At 41.3% G+C, this 22,601-nt stretch overlaps 1 protein-coding gene across 2 annotated transcripts in view; it reads left to right on the plus strand.

Annotated features, from left to right (window-relative positions):
• Positions 1-22,394, plus strand: part of Sec8 (Secretory 8) — a 30,219-nt gene extending 7,825 nt beyond the window's left edge. For both annotated transcript variants that reach the window (XM_053798876.2, XM_053798877.2), the window contains exons 5-19: positions 642-853; positions 1,178-1,307; positions 2,117-2,284; positions 5,303-5,440; positions 5,629-5,756; positions 6,112-6,239; positions 6,928-7,081; positions 16,272-16,449; positions 16,943-17,163; positions 18,380-18,458; positions 19,519-19,647; positions 20,253-20,435; positions 20,748-20,912; positions 21,521-21,727; positions 21,973-22,394. In XM_053798876.2, the coding sequence (XP_053654851.1) occupies positions 642-853; positions 1,178-1,307; positions 2,117-2,284; positions 5,303-5,440; positions 5,629-5,756; positions 6,112-6,239; positions 6,928-7,081; positions 16,272-16,449; positions 16,943-17,163; positions 18,380-18,458; positions 19,519-19,647; positions 20,253-20,435; positions 20,748-20,912; positions 21,521-21,727; positions 21,973-22,140 (2,388 nt within the window). In that variant the 3' untranslated portion in view covers positions 22,141-22,394. The remainder of the gene's footprint in view (positions 1-641; positions 854-1,177; positions 1,308-2,116; positions 2,285-5,302; positions 5,441-5,628; positions 5,757-6,111; positions 6,240-6,927; positions 7,082-16,271; positions 16,450-16,942; positions 17,164-18,379; positions 18,459-19,518; positions 19,648-20,252; positions 20,436-20,747; positions 20,913-21,520; positions 21,728-21,972) is intronic.
• The last annotated feature ends 207 nt before the right edge of the window (positions 22,395-22,601 follow it).

Genomic DNA, 22,601 nt, shown 5'->3' on the forward strand with positions numbered 1-22,601 from the left:
AGTATACCATGAATGGAGAAATAATTTTTTTTTACACTGGCCATCTCCCAACAAAGAAGAAAACACTTTCATTGTCACTCATTCACTCCCTGCCTTGCCCAAGGCTCACTGACATTACAGTTCGGATGATCCTTGAAACTACAAAATTTCTACCCCTCCATAGTGCAGGCACTGTATTTCCCTGAATCCCTTCATAAATATTACCTTGCTCACAACCAATTGCCTTTACTCACTAACATGGTTACACAAGCCTGTCAGATGTCCAAGCTTCTAGCACTCAAAACCTCCTTTGCTCCCTCCCTCCAATCTTTCCTAGGACAACCCCTACCCCCTTCTTCCCTCCACCCTAGATTTATATGCCCTACTAGTCATTATATTTTTCTCCATCCTTCCTAAACTCTAAATCACGAAGTGTGGGAAATGGAGCCATGAATGTAGATATTCGTGTTTGTATTGTAGCATTTCATAAATTGGGAAGCAGTGCTATGTTTAATGGCACCAATCAACCATTTTTTTTTTTTATAATGTTAAAGTTTAAACACTTAGCCTTTCATTTAGTGACAGAATATAGCTGACAGAAATCACTTAACAGTTTCGTAGAAGTATCACATTTCCACACTGATCTTTCTCTTATATTCAAGAAACTTCACGAAGGTCTCATAGATGAGCTTCACAAACACCTATACCAGAGGTGGACAAAAGAGGTGCTGGCGTTACGACGGCAGGGTTCAGGCCGAGACTCTACCAACACCCTCACACGAGCAGGGTCAGACCGAGCGAGTATTGGAACAGGGAAGTCGGACAAGTCTCGCAAGAATCTCCTTGAAATGATGACTACGCCAAATAAAATCAAGTGAGTGCTATGCCTCTGTTTTGCCCTATGGTGTAGAGAAAGTTAAAATATTAATCAATAAAACTGCAGTCAGTATAAAAGCATGGCAAGATTGTTAGTTAATTACTGTAGGTTTTCTACCAGTTAGAAAAATCACTGCTTGCTTTGTGTCTGTATTATTAAATCATTTTCTTTATATAAAGTGGAGCATTCTTACATTTTACCCTGTTTTGTACAGGGGGAGAAAGCAAGCAAATTATAGTAAAGTTTATACTGCATGTATTTTTTGTGGTAGAGATGACATATATGGTACACAATCTAATTGACTTAAATGGTATTCTACAGGGGACTGGCAGAAGGAGAAGGGTTGCAGGAGGACGTGAGTAGCACAGACCCTGAGGCCAACTCTCAGTACTTTATGGCAATTCTCGTTGAATGTCTTGCACTGCTCGGAAAGTTACCGGATGCCGTTGAGGTGAGAGGAACTTGTAGTATTATACATGAAGAAAGTTTTTGGAGTCTTGTTTAAGTTTTGTGTATTCACTGCATATCAATGAAGGAACTAAGACTGGGAGTATTAGCAATCCTTCCTGTATAATTTAGATTTTTGTGAGAATGATAAACAGACTTGTGTACTGTATTCTGTATACAATATTGCACAATAACTTATTACACATTTGCCACTTCTTATCTTTTGTATGCAGCACTTGTAGTTATTCATCATGATTGCATTCTATCAAACCTTTAAGCCTGCTGTGTCATTAATATTTATTTTAATAATTCAAATGGCACAGAGGCAGGATATTGTATATTACAGTAGTACTGTATAAAAATTGATAAGGTACAGAATTATATGCGATATGTATTTCAGTTTGTTCTGTAATGCTAGTAGCACAGTACTAACATTATTTATTTAACAATAAATGTGATTGCGTATAACATGCTTTGCAAAATGTTTTAAAAGATGTGACCAGTGGCAATGGCATATTTTTTTTTTTTTTTCAACAAGTCGGCCGTCTCCCACCGAGGCAGGGTGACCCAAAAAAGAAAGAAAATCCCCAAAAAGAAAATACTTTTATCATCATTCAACACTTTCACCACACTCACACATTATCACTGTTTTTGCAGAGGTGCTCAGAATACAACAGTTTAGAAGCATATACATATAAAGATACACAACATATCCCTCCAAACTGCCAATATCCCAAACCCCTCCTTTAAAGTGCAGGCATTGTACTTCCCATTTCCAGGACTCAAGTCCGACTATATGGCATAACATTACAGACAATTAAGCGTCGGATGCAGAAAGAGCTAGGAATCATCATTCACCGGACAACCCAGCAAATTGTTGAGTACCACCCCTCGGCACCACCAGATGATCCGCCAGTTTCTAGTCTGGCTTACTTAAAGGCAGATTCCAGAGAAGCCAAACTCCTGCAGGAACTCCTCCAGGTATGGCCAGTGGTATAAATTGAGTCATTAATGTTACAGAAAATTTTGATCAGTCAGGTTCCTGACTTGATCTTTACAGCAAGACAAATTAATTTTCTTTACGTTCTATCTCCACTTATCTGTATTTTTGAACTCTTACTGGAATTTAGATAAGATATTTCAAAATGCTATCTTTTGTTATTACTAGAGCAGCTGTCACTGAGTTATAACCCAGCTCATGCCGTCTCACTGTATTGTGTTTAAATTTACCGTACATGTAAGAGAAACTTTTAGAGAGGGTGTGGTAGGTAAGTTTGGGGTGCCAGGTGTAAATGATAATGGGAGCCCTTTGATTGAACTTTGTATAGAAAGGGGTTTAGTTATAGGTAATACATATTTTAAGAAAAAGAGGATAAATAAGTATACACGATATGATGTAGGGCGAAATGACAGTAGTTTGTTGGATTATGTATTGGTAGATAAAAGACTGTTGAGTAGACTTCAGGATGTACATGTTTATAGAGGGGCCACAGATATATCAGATCACTTTCTAGTTGTAGCTACACTGAGAGTAAAAGGTAGATGGGATACAAGGAGAATAGAAGCATCAGGGAAGAGAGAGGTGAAGGTTTATAAACTAAAAGAGGAGGCAGTTAGGGTAAGATATAAACAGCTATTGGAGGATAGATGGGCTAATGAGAGCATAGGCAATGGGGTCGAAGAGGTATGGGGTAGGTTTAAAAATGTAGTGTTAGAGTGTTCAGCAGAAGTTTGTGGTTACAGGAAAGTGGGTGCAGGAGGGAAGAGGAGCGATTGGTGGAATGATGATGTAAAGAGAGTAGTAAGGGAGAAAAAGTTAGCATATGAGAAGTTTTTACAAAGTAGAAGTGATGCAAGGAGGGAAGAGTATATGGAGAAAAAGAGAGAAGTTAAGAGAGTGGTGAAGCAATGTAAAAAGAGAGCAAATGAGAGAGTGGGTGAGATGTTATCAACAAATTTTGTTGAAAATAAGAAAAAGTTTTGGAGTGAGATTAACAAGTTAAGAAAGCCGAGAGAACAAATGGATTTGTCAGTTAAAAATAGGAGAGGAGAGTTATTAAATGGAGAGTTAGAGGTATTGGGAAGATGGAAGGAATATTTTGAGGAATTGTTAAATGTTGATGAAGATAGGGAAGCTGTGATTTCGTGTATAGGGCAAGGAGGAATAACATCTTGTAGGAGTGAGGAAGAGCCAGTTGTGAGTGTGGGGGAAGTTCGTGAGGCAGTAGGTAAAATGAAAGGGGGTAAGGCACCCGGGATTGATGGGATAAAGATAGAAATGTTAAAAGTAGGTGGGGATATAGTTTTGGAGTGGTTGGTGCAATTATTTAATAAATGTATGGAAGAGGGTAAGGTACCTAGGGATTGGCAGAGAGCATGCATAGTTCCTTTGTATAAAGGCAAAGGGGATAAAAGAGAGTGCAAAAATTATAGGGGGATAAGTCTGTTGAGTGTACCTGGTAAAGTGTATGGTAGAGTTATAATTGAAAGAATTAAGAGTAAGACGGAGAATAGGATAGCAGATGAACAAGGAGGCTTTAGGAAAGGTAGGGGGTGTGTGGACCAGGTGTTTACAGTGAAACATATAAGTGAACAGTATTTAGATAAGGCTAAAGAGGTCTTTGTGGCATTTATGGATTTGGAAAAGGCGTATGACAGGGTGGATAGGGGGGCAATGTGGCAGATGTTGCAAGTGTATGGTGTAGGAGGTAGGTTACTGAAAGCAGTGAAGAGTTTTTATGAGGATAGTGAGGCTCAAGTTAGAGTATGTAGGAAAGAGGGAAATTTTTTCCCAGTAAAAGTAGGCCTTAGACAAGGATGTGTGATGTCACCGTGGTTGTTTAATATATTTATAGATGGGGTTGTAAGAGAAGTAAATGCGAGGGTCTTGGCAAGAGGCGTGGAGTTAAAAGATAAAGAATCACACACAAAGTGGGAGTTGTCACAGCTGCTCTTTGCTGATGACACTGTGCTCTTGGGAGATTCTGAAGAGAAGTTGCAGAGATTGGTGGATGAATTTGGTAGGGTGTGCAAAAGAAGAAAATTAAAGGTGAATACAGGAAAGAGTAAGGTTATGAGGATAACAAAAAGATTAGGTGATGAAAGATTGAATATCAGATTGGAGGGAGAGAGTATGGAGGAGGTGAACGTATTCAGATATTTGGGAGTGGACGTGTCAGCGGATGGGTCTATGAAAGATGAGGTGAATCATAGAATTGATGAGGGAAAAAGAGTGAGTGGTGCACTTAGGAGTCTGTGGAGACAAAGAACTTTGTCCTTGGAGGCAAAGAGGGGAATGTATGAGAGTATAGTTTTACCAACGCTCTTATATGGGTGTGAAGCGTGGGTGATGAATGTTGCAGCGAGGAGAAGGCTGGAGGCAGTGGAGATGTCATGTCTGAGGGCAATGTGTGGTGTGAATATAATGCAGAGAATTCGTAGTTTGGAAGTTAGGAGGAGGTGCGGGATTACCAAAACTGTTGTCCAGAGGGCTGAGGAAGGGTTGTTGAGGTGGTTCGGACATGTAGAGAGAATGGAGCGAAACAGAATGACTTCAAGAGTGTATCAGTCTGTAGTGGAAGGAAGGCGGGGTAGGGGTCGGCCTAGGAAGGGTTGGAGGGAGGGGGTAAAGGAGGTTTTGTGTGCGAGGGGCTTGGACTTCCAGCAGGCATGCGTGAGCGTGTTTGATAGGAGTGAATGGAGACAAATGGTTTTTAATACTTGACGTGCTGTTGGAGTGTGAGCAAAGTAACATTTATGAAGGGATTCAGGGAAACCGGCAGGCCGGACTTGAGTCCTGGAGATGGGAAGTACAGTGCCTGCACTCTGAAGGAGGGGTGTTAATGTTGCAGTTTAAAAACTGTAGTGTAAAGCACCCTTCTGGCAAGACAGTGATGGAGTGAATGATGGTGAAAGTTTTTCTTTTTCGGGCCACCCTGCCTTGGTGGGAATCGGCCGGTGTGATAATAAAAAAAATAATAGTAAGAGCATTTTTTCCAGGTTGTGTTTGACCAGTTCCGACTTGTAGTTGCAGCTCACCAGTCTGTCCTTGTTAGCATGCGTGCCTCCTCTGATAAACACGGAATTGAAGTGCACCTCTACACTATGCCTGATGTTTGGTCAAAAGTTCAGGCTGCCGTATGTATTGAAATTCCAAATATTAGTAACAGTGGAATTAAAATTAAAGTGTTGAGTATTGCAGAGTACGTGAGATACCCTGATATGATAAGTTTTATTGCATGTTTTTTTAGTAAGATGTGGCAAAGATATTTTATGGGTAGTGCCAACATAAAGTGAATGTATAGATAACAGACTTCTCACTATAGCTTCAGGTGATGCTGAGTGAATACTTAGACTTGAGTCAGCTGGGAGCCAACCAGCAGCAGGCACCAGCAACATTCACTGAAACTGCCACAGATCTCTCCTCATTCTTTACCAAGAAACGCACTCCTAGGTTCGTTCTTTCTCATTCTGTTTTTTTCTAGACATTATATGTGCCCTGTATTTCTCTATAGATAATCTTAATATTTTATCACTTAGGCAGACTTTGTTAGCCTTACTGACAACAGTCCACATTATATTTATTCTTGATCTTACTGCTCATTTGTTTTGCATTTCATCAAAATACTGTATTAAGGCAAATATAAAATAGGAAGAGTAGATTCTGATTTGAGTTGCATCATTTGCAAGTTAAATTCTGTAGTTGGTTGCCATGTAAGTGAATGCATGGAATCCACTTTTGGTCAAACATTCAGTCCTTCAGCACTTGTCTTAATAAATGGCCTTATTAATAAGTTTTCTTTTCTCAGGTCAAAAAATTTCTCACTGTTCAAATTTGAGGCTTCGTACCATGCTATGACAATGAACTCTTACCTGATGGAACAGGCAGCAGGACAGGGTGGATTAGATGGGTTTGAAATTGGATTATCTGCAATAGGTAGGTCCATTTTACTAATGCAATTTTAGTAGCAATAGAGAATATTGAATTACCATTTTGTCAAGATAGCTTTATTCAGGTAAAATTTGCTTATTTTTTCAGAATGCATATTTGATCTTTCTACATTGATTGCATAAAGTTCAGTATTCTTTTAGACATGCAATGGCTACAAGCAGTGATAATTTAACCTATACCCCAATTAAACCAAATGCGATCAGTTATTTCTATTGGGTTTCTTTGGCATTGCATCTTATTTAGACATATATGTCTTTTCTGTATTTTCCAAATACCTGCATCCCCACCTTTCCATCAGAGTGCAGGCACTGTCCTTCTCACCTCCAGGACTCAAGGCCGGCTACCGATTTCTCTGACTTGTGTCCTTTTACTTTATATAAAATTTACCCTGCTCACACTCCAACAGTGCATCCATTTAAAACACTTGTCTCTATTAACTCCTGTCTAACATGCTCATACAAGCCTGCTAGATGCTCAAGCCCCTAAAGCTCAAAGCCTCTTGTATCCCCCCCTCCCTCCAATCATTCCTGGAATGACCCCTTTCCCTAGCAGACCTGATTCTGACCAGAACTCAGTGCAGTGAATGTTGTTTCACTCTCATCCACTGTACATGTTGAGGGTTGATGGAGGTTAACCTGTTTGTCTCATAAACAAATAATATTTCTTGTTACAGATGGTAACACTAGCAGCAATACTAACAGCAATAGTAAAAAAATGACTGAAAAAATGCTAGTTTGTCCGGCTTCGCCTCACAATATAACCGCCATCTTCAACCCACTTCAGTCTTTCATCAGAGAAATTGAAGATGCTCTTGGATGTTCACCAGGGTAGGTTAAGTTTTTTCTTGCATATTAACCATTATTATATATATAATGATTATGTGTGAATGATGGTGAAAGTGTTGAATGATAAAAGGTTTTTCTTTCTTTTTTGGGGTCACCCTTCCTCAGTGGGAAACAGCTGACGTGTAAAAAAAAAAATTAACCATTATCCATCAAGGTGTACTGTTTAATTTAATGAGTGGGGTAAGTGTTCACCTACCACTGGTTAGTGATGCTGACTTGAAAAGGCTTCTTATCTAAGTGAAATGCTTCAATAAAAGTTCTCTTCTGCCTGTGTGTATTTCAAGTTCGTACTTTAGGCTTGAGGTAAGAGTCAGGAAAAGCAACACTGACTGCAAATAGCTGGTGGAATATTGCACTAGACCATTCCATTCTTTGAATTGCTCACACATGATTACTTCTATTAAAAAAAGGACATACGTCAGACACTTTTTTTTTTTTTGAGTGTATTACTTCTACTTGAGGTTTTATTAAGTACTTTATAAAGTCTAATGTAGGTGAAATATCTAATGAAGATCTCCTCTTGCTGTTCGCATCTTTTTACCCTTTGTTGGCTATGCCATGCCTCAACAACACTCTTACTGTTTCGTAGAATACAGTACAATATGCTTCTCAAGCTATAGAGACTGCTAATCGTGAATATAAGTATCTATATCATCGCTGGAACAATTCACATTATTATTATTATTATAATCAAAAAGAAGCGCTAAGCCACAAGGGCTATACAGCGCTGCAGGGTAGGGAAGGAAGCAAGGGAATTGGATGGCAGAAGGGAGGGGGGATGATCAGCAGGTTACAGAAAACAGCGGGGCAGGGGATAGTACGGGGGTAGAGGGTAGCAAGAGATACAAGTAGAAAGGGCTGAAAGTATCAAAATTTGTGGAGTAAGTCAGTCGTTGTCAAAAAGTCAATGAGAGAGTCCGGATGAAAGGTGGGTCCATCAGCGAGAAGGGAAGGTAAAGAGAGAGCAGCGGGGCGAAGACGACGACAGAGGTAAATTCTGCGTGCTCGTTGATAAAGTGGGCAGTCCAACAGAATGTGGCTGACTGATAATGGAGCTTGGCAATTCTCACAGAGAGGAGCAAGACGCCTCTCCATGAGATATCCATGAGTAAGACGAGTATGGCCAATGCGAAGACGGGAGAGAGTAGTCTCCCAACCTCGACACTGGTGATAAGAAGACGGCCAGTAACCTATACTCGGTTTAATAGACTGAAGTTTGTTGCCGAGCATAGTAGACCAACGTTGTTGCCAACGGGTGTGAAGGTGGGAAGATATTACAGCAAAATAGTCCGTACATGGAATACCTCTATAAGAAACTGGTAGGTCATGTACTGCTGACCGCGCAGCAGTGTCTGCCTGTTCATTGCCCTGTACGTCAACATGACCAGGGACCCAACAAAAAACAATATCTTTATGCTTAGTAAAGATGCGGCGTAGCCAAAGTTGGATACGGAGGACTAAGGGGTGAGGTGTATCAAATTTTTGTATAGCCTGTAAAGCACTAAGGGAGTCTGAGACAACCACAAATGATGACACAGGCATAGATGCAATACGGATAAGTGCTGTAAGGATGGCATATAATTCAGCAGTAAAAATACTAGCTGAAGATAGTAAATGCCCTTGTACGACGCTGTCCGGAAACACTGCTGCGAATCCTACGCCGTCAGAAGACTTAGAGCCATCTGTGTACACAGCAATGGCATGAGAATGAGAGTGAAAGTGGTCAAGAAAAAGAGAGCGGGAAGCGACCGTAGACAGTTGGGCTTTCGAGCAAGGGAGGGAGAAAGAACAGACTCGAACAGCTGGAACTTCCCAGGGGGGTAGGGAAAAGTGTGATGCTACATGTACATAGAAAGGTGGTAGTTGAAGAGAAGACAAGAGCGAATGAAGGCGAAGAGAGAAGGGACGGAGTAAGCAGGGGCGGCGAACAAATAAAGAATGTCTACTAATATCAGTGACCATTCTATAAATGGAAGGATTGCGGAGATCATGAGAGCGTACATAGTAGCGCAGGCAATGGGCATCACGGCGATCGGATAAGGATGGAACGTTCGCTTCTGCATAGAGGCTTTCGACAGGGGAAGAGCGAAAAGCACCAAGGCATAAACGTAATCCTTGGTGATGAATGGGGTTAAGGCTAGAGAGAGTAGCAGGAGATGCCGCTGAATAGATCTGGTCACCATAATCAAGTTTCGATAAAATAAGGGTGGAATGTAGGTGAAGGAGGGTTCGACGATCAGCTCCCCACGAAAGATGAGCAAGGGTTTTAAGAAGGTTCAGCCGGCTGTGACAAGTTGCCTTCAGAGAGGTAATGTGAGGTTTCCAGGATAACCTACGATCAAAGAGGAGGCCCAGAAACTTGACTGTATCACGTTCAGGGATACGTGAGCCATAGAGGTACAAAGGATGATCAGAGATGACAGAGCGTCTAGTGAAAGTGATTTGGTGGGTTTTAGTGCTGGAAAATTTAAACCCATGTGTGGTGGCCCAATTGGAAACACGGTCGACTGCATGCTGGAGAGAAACTGTAAGGAGGTGACAGTCAGCGCCTGCACAGGCAATAGCGAAGTCATCAACATAGAGTGATGACCAAATATTTGATGGAAGACTAGAGGCCAAATCATTAATAGCAAGGAGAAAAAGTGTTGTGCTCAGAACACATCCCTGGGGGACACCTTCAGCTTGGATAAAGTCCGGGGAGAGCACATTATTAACCCGAACACGGAAATGCCTGTCAGTTAAAAAGTTCTTAAGGAAGGATGGTAGATTGCCTCGAAGGCCTAAGGAGTGGGCTTGGGCTAAAATATTATACCTCCAAGTTGTGTCATATGCCTTCTCAAGATCAAAAAATATGGCAATAACTGAGTGGTTATTCGCAAAGGCATTACGAACATACGTATCCAAGCGCAGTAAGGGGTCTATGGTAGAACGTCCCTTACGAAAGCCATATTGACGAGTGGAGAGACTGTTGTGTGTCTCTAAATACCACACTAAACGTCTATTTACTAGACGTTCCATTACTTTGCAAACTGCACTGGTAAGAGCAATGGGACGATAGTGGGAGGTTTCATGTCCCGTAGTGCCTGGTTTGCGGAAAGGGAGAACAATGGCGGATTTCCACAGCTGTGGAAGAACTCCTTGTGACCAAATAAGATTGTAAAGGCGTAATAGGACTGCAAGGGCTGACTGATGTAAATGTTGTAGCATACGAATATGAATGTCGTCGGGCCCAGCTGCCGATGATCGACAAGCTGAGAGTGTTGCCTCCAGTTCTTGAAGTGTAAAAGGCACATTATACTGTTCTTCTCTGAGAGAAGAAAAGTCCAAGGGTGCTAACTCTCTGGCAGACTTTGAGGAAAGAAATGAGGGGCATAGATGGAGTCCCTGAGAAATACGGACCAGATGATTGCCAATTTCATTGGCAACATCTAGTGGGTTTGCTATATCAACACCGGCAACCCGCAGAACAGGAGCCGGGTCAGGAGAATATTTACCACTCAGTTTTCGTACTTTTTTCCAGACTGCACTCATAGAGGAAGCAGAGGTGATGGTGGAGACATAATCTCGCCAGCAAGTGCGTTTAGCGTCACGGATGACACGGCGAGCGATCGCACGCTTCTGTTTAAAATCAAGGAGTCGCTCTGTGGTTCTATTGTACCGGTACCTGCCCCATGCAGCGCGTTTCAAACGTACTGCACGAGCACAAGCAGGAGACCACCAAGGCACGCATTTCTGAGAATGCCTGCTCGAAGTTTGGGGTATAGAATGAGAAGCTGCGGTGAAAACGGAGGATGAGAAGAGGTGTAAAAGCTCATCGATGGAGGACGAAGAAGGAACCTCTTTAAAAACAGTCAGGTGTGAGTAAAGGTTCCAATTTGCCCGATTAAATTGCCAGCGTGGGGTGCGAAGAGGTGGCGAATATGAAGGGGAAGTAAGAATGATTGGGAAATGATCACTGTCATGTAAGTCCGGGAGAACAGACCAAGTAAAGTCTAATGCGGCGGAGGAAGAGCAAACTGAGAGATCGATGCAAGAGAGAGTATGAGTCCGAGGATCAAAATGGGTGTGAGTACCTGTATTTAAAACATGGAGGGGGTGGGTGGCAAGAAAAGCCTCTAACTGAATTCCACGGGAATCACAGTGAGACCCTCCCCAGAGGAAATGGTGGGCATTAAAATCACCAAGTAACAGAATTGGTGGCGGTAATGACGAAACAAGGAAGGCAAAATCCGGAATAGATAATGCCCGAGAAGGAGAGAGATATAAAGAACAGAGCGTATACCACCTATGTAAGTGGATACGGGCTGCTGTGTAATGCAGCGAAGTATGAACAAATAGCTGATGGTACGGAATATCAGTGCGGAGAAGAAGGGCACTTTCATTAAAGGTCCCATCAGGAAAAGGATCTGAAGAATACAATAAATTATAGCCTGAGATGTGAGAAATAACAGCAGAGTGTAATTTTGGTTCCTGTAAGCAAACACCAACAGGGGCAAACTGGGAGAGTAACATCTGAAGCTCACCCCGATTACCCCTGAGGCCACGTATATTCCACTGTAAAAAGGCCATGAATGGCAATGATAAAGATACTTGAAATCCGCAGGTAAGGGTTCCTACGGACTAGGAGGGTTAGAAAAGTCCACATGCGGAGGCAGTGGAAAATGTTCAAGCAGCGAAGGAACGGTGCGCTGTGAAGAAAGGAGTTGCGCAGATGGAGCAGAGGAGAGAGAAAGAGCGGAAGGTGGATCAGTGTCCATTGATGGTTTGGTCTCTGCAATATATTCAGAGATTGCTTCAAGTGTTTCAGAATTCAGAGATGTCGTATGGGAGACAATATTGGGAATGGTAGGGGGAGGATGAGTAAAGATTGGAACTGTATTGGACTGTACCAAGGTAGGGGGGGGCGAAAGGGTGGAGGGAACTGGAGAAGCGTGGCAGGGGACAGAAGAGACAGGAACCTGGGAGGTGGCAGAAGAGGAAGAAACTTGGGAGGGAACAGGGGAGGAAGGTACATTACGAGGAGGAGGGTGAACCTCTGCACTTGTAACTGAGCCAGTGAGAGGGGAAGAACTAGGGACAGAGACAGGGAGGGTAAAATGAGGAGGTGGAAGATGGGTAGGAGGTGTTACCGGACCTTTTTTTGACTTTTGAGAAGTAGAGGGACGATTGGGAAGAGGTGTCGTACGAGGTCTCGTCGATACTGAGGCTTGTAAGAGAGAACTCGAAGAAGCGAGATTAGACTGAGGCGTTGAAGTAGGGACGTCTGAGCCGAGGACAGCAAAAGGATTAGATACAGGAGTGATTATGGGAGAGGTAACCACAGAGGTGGGTGTAGAAGATGGGATACCAGAAGTGGGGGGACGTTTTGAAACACGGGAATAAGAAACACGTGGGAGTCTCCCTTGGAGGCGGAGATGAGAAACTGCCATGGCATAAGGGAGACCTTCTGTCTCTTTGAGGTAACGGATTTCCCGCTCGTTTAAATAGACCTGACAACGGCGAGAGTACGAAGGGTGAGCCTCATGACAGTTAAGGCAAGAGGGAGATCGATTGCAAGACGTATTAGAATGGTCATCGGCACCACAGACTGGGCATTCGGCGATAGATCTGCAATATTTCGCTGGATGGCCAAATCGCCAGCAATTTCTACACTGTTGTGGTGTAGGGATCACCTTTCGAACTTGTAACCGATGTCCTGCTATATAAACTGAGGATGGGAGTTCTCGGCTGTCAAAAGTTAAACGAGCCACATTGCTAGGGTATCGTCTCCGCCCACGGGCAGGAAGAACGTAAGTGTCTACCTTGAGGATTGGGAGATCTTGGAGTTCCAGCTGTTCTAGAATGTCGGTGCCGCATGTCTGGAAATTTTGTTGAACTATGGTATGGGGCAGAATAACGGTACCACTACAAGAATTGAGGGAATGATGTTTTTCAAGGGTGACAGGAACAGTATCTATATGGGAAAGACGAGAGAGCTCACGAGCCTGGGTAGCATTCTGTACGGTAATGATGCGCGTACCGCTCTTAAGAGCATGAAAAGAAATATCTTTACCAACATGGCGTAGGAGTGCCTTGCCAATACTATGGTCAGAAAGATAGGCAGTAGAGGAAGTTGGTCGCAAAGTGAAGAATTTAGTCCACTGTTCAGTCTGAAACTGAGCGTGGAAAGGTAGTGAAGGACGTGTCGATCTTTTCTGAGAAGAACGAGAAGGTGAAGGTGGAGAAGTATCATCAGCAGGTAATTGTCGTTGACGTTTAGGCGTGGGACCAGAGTTGGTCCGACGTGGAACGGGTCGGCGATTTGAAAATTGCCGCACCGTAGAGGGAGAGGCCGGAAGCATAGTCAGAGGAGAGCGAAGGTCTGATAAATCGAAGGAGTCAGTCGAGGCCTCAGTACCTGAAGCAGGTGAGGAAACAGCACCGGCAATAGGTACAGAGGCATGAGGAATGTCTGAAGAGTGGTCCAAAGACGAGGCGGGGTCAGAACGGGGTGCGGTATCAAGAAGGGGCCCGGGGGTAAAAGGTTCATGGACTAGGGCTGCCATGGTTAGGTTACTTCTTTCTTTTTGTTTTTAAGAAAAAAAAAGAAAGAAGAAAAGAAAATAAAAATAAAAAAAAGAAAAAAAAAGGGGGGACCGGGGAGGGATAGTTCCTAGGAGGAATGAAAGGGCCAGAAATCTCCCTCCGCGCCCAAGAGGACTCGACACCGCTAGTAGCGCAGATGCAGCATGGAACCCGTGCCATACCCTACCCTTCATGCCAGTAAACCAGCAATCTGGGATAGCAACCTCACATCTGCCGAGCTACCTCGGTGGACAAAAGAGAGGGCGGCCGGATATCCGCCACAAAGCATACCTCCTTCAGCCACCACCCCCGGAATCCGAAAGGTGGCTTCCAGAGATACACCCGTCGCCCAAAAGACACCCAAAGCTACTCCGGGATACCGGAGAGGGATCGGGACATCCCTAGGCAATCCAGATTCCACGGCAAACTACGCCACCGCCAAGAAACCTCAACGGAATGGGATCGACCCCGGTGTCCTTTCCTCTACCTAGGAACTAGCGTGCCTGTGGGAGAAATCCCAAAGGACAAAAAGAGGAAGGGCAAAAGGGAGGAGTGGGGAGGAGGAGGAGGAAAGGAAAAAGGGGAGGATGGGGAGGATGGGATAGGGGAGGGGAGATTGGGGGGTAATTAGGTTCGGTCTGAGGAAGAAGACCGATAGGTCTAATTCCTCAGACCAAGAGCCTCTTCACCACGCCAAGGAGCCCCCCTTGAAGAGGTGGAACAATTCACAAATAACTCACACTTCAGTCATGAAACTAACCTAAATATCTCAAGTTTCTACTTTTAGTGTAGGTTATTTCTGAACCACTAATGGATTATAGGAGACCGGGAAGAGTCTATATATATGATCAAATCCCAGAGGATTTGTATACTCTACATACATAAAGAGCTTTATCCTAAATTTGCTTTAATTCTACCCTAATTAGTGATTCTACTTGTTACATTTGTGCATACAGCCCAACATTTAGAACATTATCTGGGGTGAATTAGCCTTTGTTATTTCGATGTTCCAACATAGGCACTGCTGGGAAAATGCCAACTGTATGTTTTTGATCATACCTGTCCTGTGTTAATATAATTTTGAACAGTTTTACAGTTTTCATATTATTATAATCATAACTTTTTGTATTAATTATATTTTGTTATGTTTCAGTTCTATATTTATCTTTTTTGTTTTGTTTTTTCCATGCATTCTCTTCATATTGCTGTCATAACTTAAGATTTTATCTGGACTTTTCTCTCAGGTATGCTTCACTGCTCATTTATAATTTCCACTTCAGTATATGTACTATTCTCTACATTTTCGAAGGATGTCACCTTCAAACTTTTCTTCAGTTTTCTTTACCAAAAGTATCTTCTGTAATGCTTTCAAGTGAATTTCCTTTTGACTTGGGTTGGGAACCTGCAAGTAATAATAATAATGATGTCTTTATTTACTACAGTACATGTATATCGTATATCAGTGACACTACTTTGTAGAAAGCCCCTTGTTATACAGAGCATTTCGGGCAAATTTTTTCAGTTTTGTCCCAGGATGCGACCCACACCAGTCGACTAACTCCCAGGTACCCATTTTACTGATGGGTGAACAGGGATAGCAGGTGTCATTTGGAATTTGGAAACATGTCCCTAATGTTTTCCAACCATACTGGAGGAGATTCGAACTCTGGACCTCAGTGTGTGAGCCGAGTGCGCTAGTGATCAAGCTAATTGGTATTGGGAAGGATCGAGCTATTGGTGTGTCTAATAGTTTACTAGAAGCTTGAGTGGTGATACTGTGAGGGTTATTCCACTTGAAGTACGTAACCTTATACCTAAAGTTTCTTTTTTTATTTATTTATGCTGTTTCATTAACCTCTTGAATGAAGCGCGGGTTTTGAATTTTGCAGCGAGATGTTGTGTTGGAGGGTAATGTGTGGTGTTAATGTTATTCAGAGAATTCGGAGTTCAGAGACTAAGGGGGAAATGTGGAGTTACCAAAAGTATTATTCAGAAGGCTGAGGAGGGGTTGTTGAGGTGATTTGGATATTTAGAAATGGAGAAAAACAGGATGACTGGGAGGGCCTATAAAAGTGCGTTGGAGGGAAGAAGGGGTAGGGGTCATCCTAGGAAAGGTTAGAGGGAGGGAGTAAAGGTTTTGAGTGCTCGGGGTTTTCGCATACAACAGGCTTGTGTGAGCATGTTAGAGAGGAGAGGAGGCAAGTGGTGTTAATGATTTAATGTGCTGTTGGAGTGTGAGCAAGATAACGTATATGAAGGGATTCAGGGAAACAGGTTAGCTGAACTTGAGTCCTGGAGGTGGGAAGTACGGTACCTGCATTCTGAACGGGGTGGAGATGTTGCCATTTGGAGGATCATCTGAACTGTGATGTCAGTGCTCTTCTGGGAAGACAGTAATGAATAAGGGACAGTGAAAATGTTTTCCTCTCGTCAGGTCATCCAACCTTGGTGAGAGATGGTCAGTGTTAAAAAAAAAAAAAAACTGCATTGGTCATTTTTCACGGAAGTAGAGTGGTAACTGTCTTTCCAGAAGTGCTCAGACATCAGTGTTCAGATATACATTATCAGTTGTCAAAAAAATTGATATTATCTGTTTTCTTATATGCAGGACTCATTGTACATTGTATGTGTTCATCACCGACTACATTAAGGATGCCTTCCTAGCGCAGCTGCACGTGGAGACTGCAGGCAGACTGGAACAAGCCACCAAAGCCTTGGATCAGTGGCGTACCTGCAGGGAAGCTACCTTGCTCAAAACTATGAAAGTCAATAGGCCTTTGTTACAGGTATTTGTTTCCCTAGAGAATTTTTGAGAATTTGTCTTGGAATACACGAGTCATAAATTTCTAGTTAGATTCTTTGTCTGTGGTCCCTACCTTATACTATGTATGACTTTAAGCCTATATGTATATTTATACACCAATTTGAAATTAAAAGTCATGGTGAATGCTAAGAAATTGTCATAGCTTGTTAAGAATTTGCATTGTTACTGTATTTACAATATACGTATTATTATTATTATTTGTACAAACTATTATGTATAGGTCTGGGAATGCTAGTAATTTATTTTAATTTTAGGTTTTAGCCTTGAGTTTTAAATTTATCTATAAGATGCCAGTTACAGAAAGGCAAATGTCACTTGTGTATAGAACTAGTCTACCACAACGAAACATTATTGTATACAGTAAGTCTTCAGAAAAATTATAGAAATTACAACCACACTTGCACACATTTCATTAGTCAGACCTTCAGTAATGGTATTCGTTTTGCACCTGACAGAGCAGCATCAGCGTGTGGCAGAGCATTGAGGAGCTGAGGTGGCTGCTTGGAGCACTACCACTCTATGCTGACCACTTCGTCTCTATGATGTGCAACACCCTCATGAATTACCGTGAGACATGCCAGGCAGCATACCGAGGCATTACCCAGCCTGACTCGGAGGACAAGAGGATAATTTCTGCCACTTGGGCCAAGGATGAGGATATTAGCAGGTTCTTAAGGCAAGTGTTTACCAATTAATTGAATTTAAAGTTTTATCCATAGCCCCCCAAAAAAATAATTAGTAGTACTGTATTGTGGTGAAAAATAATTAAGTACTGTATATACAGTACTTTTGGCCTAGATATGAAAAATGAGTGTGTGGTCAGTGCACCTCATCAAAAAAATCCTGCCCCATTCAGTGCACGATAGGAAAAACAAACTGTGACTGTGTGTGGTTTAAAATAGCGACTGTATCTTCAGATGGAATTTATGGTTTTGTTCTCAGTTTCTTGGTATTATTTGATAGAATGGAAACTATATTACAGAAATAGAGAGAATTTCGATTGGTTTGAGGACTGAAAGTAACTTGAAATTGAGCTCAAAGCAGCAGAAATATTTTACTTTTGTCAATATTCCAGAGGACACTAATCAGGTCACTCATCTAATAAGTGTTCACCATGCTGGTCTTATACATGTTCACTACTGCACTGACATTATTTATACAATTACTATTACAATAATGCAGTTACCTGCATAACAGTAAATCTACTACTAATAACTAGTAATATCAATAAACTTAAAAAAATAAACATGAAATATTTGAAAAATGCATGAAAAAACCATCACAAATCAGTATTCAATCTTAGCCATAGGCATATCCACTTGCATACAGTGAGTAGAAAGAGATGGCCTAGAACTATTAAGAAAATAGAAGAAAACCCAGATGGGTGTGTATATATGTATGTGTGTACATGCATGTGTAGTGTGACCCAAGTATCAGTAGAAGTAGCAAGATATAACTGTTATTCTGTGTGTTTATTAGAAAAAAAGGCCTCGGCACTCCTACCATCATGTAAAACAATTACAGGTTTCCATTTCGCACTCATTTGACAGGACAGTAGTGCATTCCTGGGTGGTTGCTGTCTACCAACCTACTACCTAGGGGTTAACTAAATATTAATACTGTAATAATAGCATTGGTATTAAGTTTCTCATGGAGTTATATATTTTCGTAAGGTATGTGACAAAGCAGCCTCATTTAGTACTGTGTATATTGTATTCTCACACAGGAAAAGACAAGTTTACTAATAATTTGGAATTAAAACTTTCTACTTTTTTGTTTAAATAAGTCTGGTAATGAAGTATATTTCAGTGTACAGTTAATTTAGCATGACTAAGTAAAATATAGGGTGATGTTTTACAGCTTCTGTGTAAATAATGTTTTCTTTCTGACAGAGATTTGCCCAACTGGAGAGCTCTTCAGGCAGGAGTGTCTTCAGAGTGCAATATTGAGGGAGATGAAAATCCAGAGGAGGTGGGTATCGTCTCCAGGAAAGTAGCTCTTTACACTGTGACTGTCTTTGAGGGTTTTGTACCCTAGCTGCCTGCCTAATCAACCAGGTGGTGGGTGCTAAGTTTTTTAATACATCAATTGTCTTCCACCAAGGTAGGATGACCCCCCACCACCACCAAAAAAAAAGAAAAAGAAAGAGGATACGCATTCACATGTTCATGCAATCACTGTCTTGCCATAAGTATGCTGACATCACAGCTCAGATGACCCTCAAGAGAAGGGGTTACTAGCCCCTTGCTTCCAGGATTTTAGTCACCGCTTATGACATGCATAGCTTACAGGATTCTTCTCTACCTGCCCATGGAGATAATAAATAGTCTTCTTTCTTTCAACAAACCAGCTGTACCTCACCGAGGCAGGGTGGCCCAAAAATAAAAATAAAAGTTTCACTTTTTAACTTTAGTATACGTACAGGAGAAGGGGTTACTGGCCCCTTGCTCCCAGCATTTTAGTCACCTCTTACAACATGCATGGCTTATGGAGGAAGAATTCTGTTCCATTTCCCCATGGAGATAAGAGGAAATAAACAAGAACAAGAACTAGTAAGAAAATAGAAGAAGGCCCAGAGTGGTGTGTATATATGTACATATATGCTTGTACATGCGTAGTGTGACCTAAGTGTAAGCAGAAGTAGCAAGATGTACCTGAAATCTTGCATGTGTATGAGATCTTGCATGTGTATGAGGCAGAAAAAAGACACGCAATCCTGCTATCGTGTAAAACAATTACAGGCTTCTGTTTTACATTCACATGGCAGGACGGTAGTACCTCCCTGGACAGCGCATAAAACATAGTATTATTACTAAATAAATCAATGATCATAATAAAGCATTCCCTTTAAACCAGCAGCATCATTCACTAAAAATTTCATTAAACAGCCCTTTTTCTAGTAGGCATTGTGCTTGTGCTTTCTCACAGTTAACCATTTAGTATATCTTAGTTGACATTAACATAGCTCTGATCTTTCTGTCCTAGCAATACTTACCAGGTTATTGTTAAATGAATTTCTAAAACTCAACAGGTCGGTGAACGTAATCGCAAAGAAGCTGAAATACTCACTGGCAATCTCGGAGATCAGCTTATCCCCCAGCACGAGATCTTGGCTGATCCAGCTCAGCTCCGGACTTTAGCACATTTGCAGGAGAGTTTAGTAAGTTTATTTGAAGGCAGTAGTGGCAGGCTGTAGTTAATGCAGTACTTTTGATATGTGCATACTTGTAAAGTAAAAGGACACAAGTGCAACTAATGTGACATTTTTATTGTGGCAACGTTTCGCTCTCCAGGAGCTTTGTCAAGCCGTTACAAACAGTACATGGACACAGAGGGTATATATAGGCTCAGAGTGAGGTGCAATACTAGTAGTAGTAGCCTATAGTATTGCACCTCGCTCTGAGCCTATATATACCCTCTGTGTCCATGTACTGTTTGTAACGGCTTGACAAAGCTCCTGGAGAGCGAAACATTGCCACAATAAAAATGTCACATTAGTTGCACTTGTGGCCTTTTACTTTACATATTGTCGGTAATTCTACCAACATTATGTGCATACTTATAATACATCCTTATAGCAATGTATCCCAGGTGTCTTGGTGTTGACAGATGCCACCAAATAGGGTCCTATTCTTATTCAAGGCATGAGTAACCTAGTAGACATAATGTAAATAAAATAGCACAAAATTTTCAGGAACATCACTCAATAACTTTTATTAGCTATCATATTTCCAGGTGTGCCTCTTAGATCATTGTTCATTGCAGGAATGGTTTGGAAGTTGCATTGTAAAATTTGCCACCTCCCTTCCAAAGAAGTCCACATCTAATAGCATCCTGGTGTCAGGTGAAGTGCCTCCAGTCTCTGATGCCTCAGTGCAGACGCTTACGTCTCTTGCCAAAGATTTTGAGGAGCTTGCCCACACTTGCTTGTTAGTGCTACATTTAGAGGTGATTATAGTACAATGTAATTATCTATTTGTAGTTATAGGAGCAAAGCTTTGCTTATCTTGTTTTCATTGTTTGTAATTCACAAGCATTTATGCTGGTGGTATTCTATTTTCAGTATTTGTGGCTATAGGAACAGAGCTATGCTTTTCCTATCTTCAGTGTTTGTAGCTACAGTATTCCACTGTATTTACGACGAAAAACTTTCTGATCTCGTTTTGGGTTTAGCACATCCCATAATAATAGTCAGCACCATCAGACAGGATCTACATCTCTCCACAGTCTGACTCTACAGTGCCTCTTTGTACATTTCAGGTGCGTCTTCACTGTTTTTTCTATTTGCTTCCTGTGGCCAGGGGAGGAGGATTTGCTTCTGGTCTGGACTCTCAGGAGCCGGACTCTGAGGTTCTCAAGCTAATCAAAGATCTTGCCACAATTGATGAAGCCCTCAGTAACACGTTACATCCTCGTAAATGCAAAGTAAGTGGTTAGATACTTATTATAATCATGGGAGAGCGCTAAACCCATAGGGATTATACAGCACATGTTGTGAGGGGAATATGGAAGGTATTCAGGCTCATTTCAGGGAACTGGCACACAGATCCAATTCCCTAGATCAAGAGCCCCTTGCCAGCATCAAGGAACCTTCCTTGAGGGGTAGATATTTATTAATATGGTGTTTTTTCTTCATCGTATTTTTTGCTAAATTTATATTTTAAGTATAATGAGGTACCACATTGAAGAATTTGTTACATAAATGATGCAGTTTCTCATTATAATGATTCAGCTTTGATTACAGTATTTATTTGGCTATAATTGAGTTTAATTCTCATGTAGAGCCCAACCAGGTGATCAATTAAGAACGGAAAATTTATCAGTTAGTCATATATCCCGTTCTGCCTGAAATGCCCTGGCATGTTAGTGGCTTTCTTTGTACCTATCAGCACGTTTTACATTCATTCACACATTGCAACCTGCGCAAAGAAATAAAATTGTGTTGTCTTGTATTTGTTTGTTCTCTCTCCACTTAAGTTTCAATAAACCAGGGTTGAGGTTAGCTCAGTAACTGGATCCACTATTCATTGCAGTATATCTTCGAAGGCTTGGGGCCTCTGATAGCCAACATCTTAATGACATCTGTAGTCCACATTCGCCGCATTAATGAAAATGGAATCAAGAAAATGTGCCGTAATATCTTCAGCATCCAGCAGCAGCTTACTAACATCACTATGACTAGAGAATTGGCACTGGACCAAGCAAGGCAGTACTATGAGATGTTATATAACTCTCCAGATGTGAGTACTGGGGATATGATAGTCTCTATAATTAGTTGTTACTGATACTCCATTGCAACATTATTTTCCTGGTTGTCTTGTCTGGAGAATGAACATGTGTCAGGTGAGAGTTGTAAACTAAAGTGAATTCAAAATACAAGTGAATATTTGAAATATGTTTACTTCATTGCTATTCTAGTGAAGGGCAAGCAATGCAACATTCCTAGATATTTATAATGAGTACTAAACTTACTTTTAATATGCAGGAAATCCTCAATGCTATAATGAACCGAGGGAAGCAGTTTTCAGAGCTGGAGTACATCAATGCACTACAACTTTTACACAGGTCTTCTCCTGGTCACTCTCAGGAACTGCTACAGACAAGCCTTCAGCGACTCTCAGAGATCTTAGGCGATATTGGAGTCACAGTGTAAATCTTTTATTACTTTAGGCATTTTAAAGAGCTTTTCATACAAAGAGGAAATTACTACATAGTTATATAGTCTTTATTTAAGTATGTATATAGATGCTGTATTTATATAAATTGTATTGTTCAAAGTACGATGATATAGATTCTATGGATTTTATATTTCTTGTTAAATTGAGTACTGATAAAAATAGTAGTGTTGTTATAGAACCCTGGATAATATGAACATACTGTGATACCATTAAAATGTAGCTATTTCAATCATTTGTTTTAATAAACATAAGTTTCTTCAGACAAAAATGCAAATAATCCATCAGCGGCTAATTCAGAAGCTTCTGTACTTTCTCGTTGAGAGAGATACACTGGGTAGGTTTTATTTATCCAGTTTCTGGTTTGATAAACAGTATGTATAGGAATGCATCAGTGTTATGTAATGTACCACTGGCTGTTCAGTGTACTGTATATATG

This window comes from Cherax quadricarinatus, chromosome 66, assembly GCF_038502225.1.
Source record: "Cherax quadricarinatus isolate ZL_2023a chromosome 66, ASM3850222v1, whole genome shotgun sequence".
NCBI classification, from domain to species: Eukaryota; Metazoa; Arthropoda; class Malacostraca; order Decapoda; family Parastacidae; genus Cherax; species Cherax quadricarinatus.